Source organism: Arachis ipaensis, chromosome B02, assembly GCF_000816755.2.
Source record: "Arachis ipaensis cultivar K30076 chromosome B02, Araip1.1, whole genome shotgun sequence".
NCBI classification, from domain to species: Eukaryota; Viridiplantae; Streptophyta; class Magnoliopsida; order Fabales; family Fabaceae; genus Arachis; species Arachis ipaensis.
This window is the reverse complement of record NC_029786.2, coordinates 11,805,487-11,807,714: the sequence shown is the minus strand read 5'-3', so window position 1 is coordinate 11,807,714 and position 2,228 is coordinate 11,805,487. Positions and strand designations below refer to the sequence as shown.

Sequence of the window (2,228 nt, the reverse complement as noted above, 5' to 3'; positions counted from 1 at the left end):
ATATCTTAGAAAAAAATAATTTAATTATTAAATTTTTTTAAAAATATAATTTAATCAATAAAAAAATAATTTATTAAAGAGTATTTTGGTAAAAAAAATTAATAACAAAAAAATAAATTTTTACTAAAGGGTATTTTTATAAAAAATAATTTTTTTTTTTGATAAAGTTAACATTAGTTAACACAAAAATTTAAAATAGATTAAAGATAAAGTTTTTTAAAATTTATTAAAAAATGTAAAAAGAAAAAAAATGTCATTTTAGTATCTTTTAGAAAAAAGTAAAATTTTCTCAAATTTTATCAACAATAATATATAGCAATAGATAAGTTTGGATTAATATCATAACTAATTTATTACCAATTCACTTATTTCACTTATTAATAGTGGAAGATTGTTTCTACCTAAAAATTAAAGATTCGTTTTTGACAAAAACACTGTATGTTCATTGTCAAGTTGACATAAAACTAGAGTTCTTTAAGTTAAAATACTTATTTAATGCTAATTGAATGTGCAAAAGTATTAGAGCTTCATTGATAGTTAAATATTAATCAAATTAACATATAAATAACATAAAAATACCTGGACCATGATTATTTATTTTTCTCCCTTTCCCCGGCCCGGACACTATTTATTGTTGTTGGATGTCTCAGGTGTACACGACGAATGTGATCGACCTTACACACCTAATTAAAAAATGTAAAAAAGAAAAAAAATGTCATTTTAGTATCTTTTAGAAAAAAGTAAAATTTTCTCAAATTTTATCAACAATAATATATAGCAATAGATAAGTTTGGATTAATATCATAACTAATTTATTACCAATATATTTATTTCACTTATTAATAGTGGAAGATTGTTTCTACCTAAAAATTAAAGATTCGTTTTTGACAAAAACACTGTATGTTCATTGTCAAGTTGACATAAAACTAGAGTTCTTTAAGTTAAAATACTTATTTAATGCTAATTGAATGTGCAAAAGTATTAGAGCTTCATTGATAGTTAAATATTAATCAAATTAACATATAAATAACATAAAAATACCTGGACCATGATTATTTATTTTTCTCCCTTTCCCCGGCCCGGACACTATTTATTGTTGTTGGATGTCTCAGGTGTACACGACGAATGTGATCGACCTTACACACCTAACATTATTCGGATTGGTCTCAAAGCACATCATTTAATCAAGCAAGTCACCTTGGAATTTGGATGAACTTGTATGCAGACAAGGAGATTAGAATGCCTTTTAAATTGCTGCCACTGTTTTTATTTAGTCTCCCGTATCATTAGTCCCATGGATATTGGTTTTAATGCTCTGAAGATATGGGAATGACCTTTTAAATTGTTGAGGAAATTATGTTTTTTAATATAATGTTGAACATAATACTTATTTTCCGAACCTGGGTTTAACCTGCGACCAGACAGTATAATAATGAAATCGTAAACCACATATTTAGTTTTGGCATCTATGATATATATTCTTATTTGTGTGGTTCATCTCCACTTTTAAATCTACTTCAAGGCACTTAGATTTGTATTATTTGCAGGTGAAAGGAAAACGTGTCAGTGCCAACAAATCATCTACTGATAAGCAGAACAATGGTCCTGCCGTCCTGGAAAAAGTTGTTAGTTGTGTTGTTAGCTTGTTATTAATTGCAATAAATAGATTAATGATTAAGTAGTAAGTACTCTGACTTGGAATCATTTTTTATGGTTTTAGTGTTTTATTGTTGTTTGAAATTGAGTTGCTGAGAAATTGAATTTTATTTGCCGAGTTAATTTTGTTAGTTGATTAGTTGGATTTTGTTTGTTGAGTTAATTTTATTTGCTTGAGTTAATTTTGTTAATAATTCTCGTAAATTTTGTTCACCATGATGATTATTATTTGTGATTGTGTGGCTAATTTATTTGAATATGAAGGTTAGATTGGTGTTACGCTGGGTTATGGAGTTTATAGGTGTTTAACAAGAGTGTGACGGCGTTTAGCTGACAGATTGAAATTGGACGGTCCGATTTCTTACATGGGGTTAGGGGACACAAATCGGACCTTCCGATTTGTGTGAAGTGAAGCTTGGTGCATTGAAATCGGACGGTACGATTTAAGGAAGAATTCAAATAAGAACCAAAATCGGACCCACCGATTTCTAGGTTCAAAAAACTTTTGGCGGGCTGTTTTGTAATCGGACCGTCCGATTTCTTTGTTCCAAAAATATCGAATGCTCATGCAT

The 2,228-nt window shown here is 28.3% G+C and overlaps 1 protein-coding gene across 1 annotated transcript in view; it reads left to right on the top strand.

Moving 5' to 3' along the window:
* Window positions 1-2,228, top strand: part of LOC107626865 — a 14,416-nt gene that overhangs the window by 9,242 nt on the left and 2,946 nt on the right. Inside the window, exon 2 of the mRNA XM_016329755.2 lies at window positions 1,548-1,645. Coding sequence (XP_016185241.2) covers window positions 1,548-1,645 — 98 coding nt within the window. The remainder of the gene's footprint in view (window positions 1-1,547; window positions 1,646-2,228) is intronic.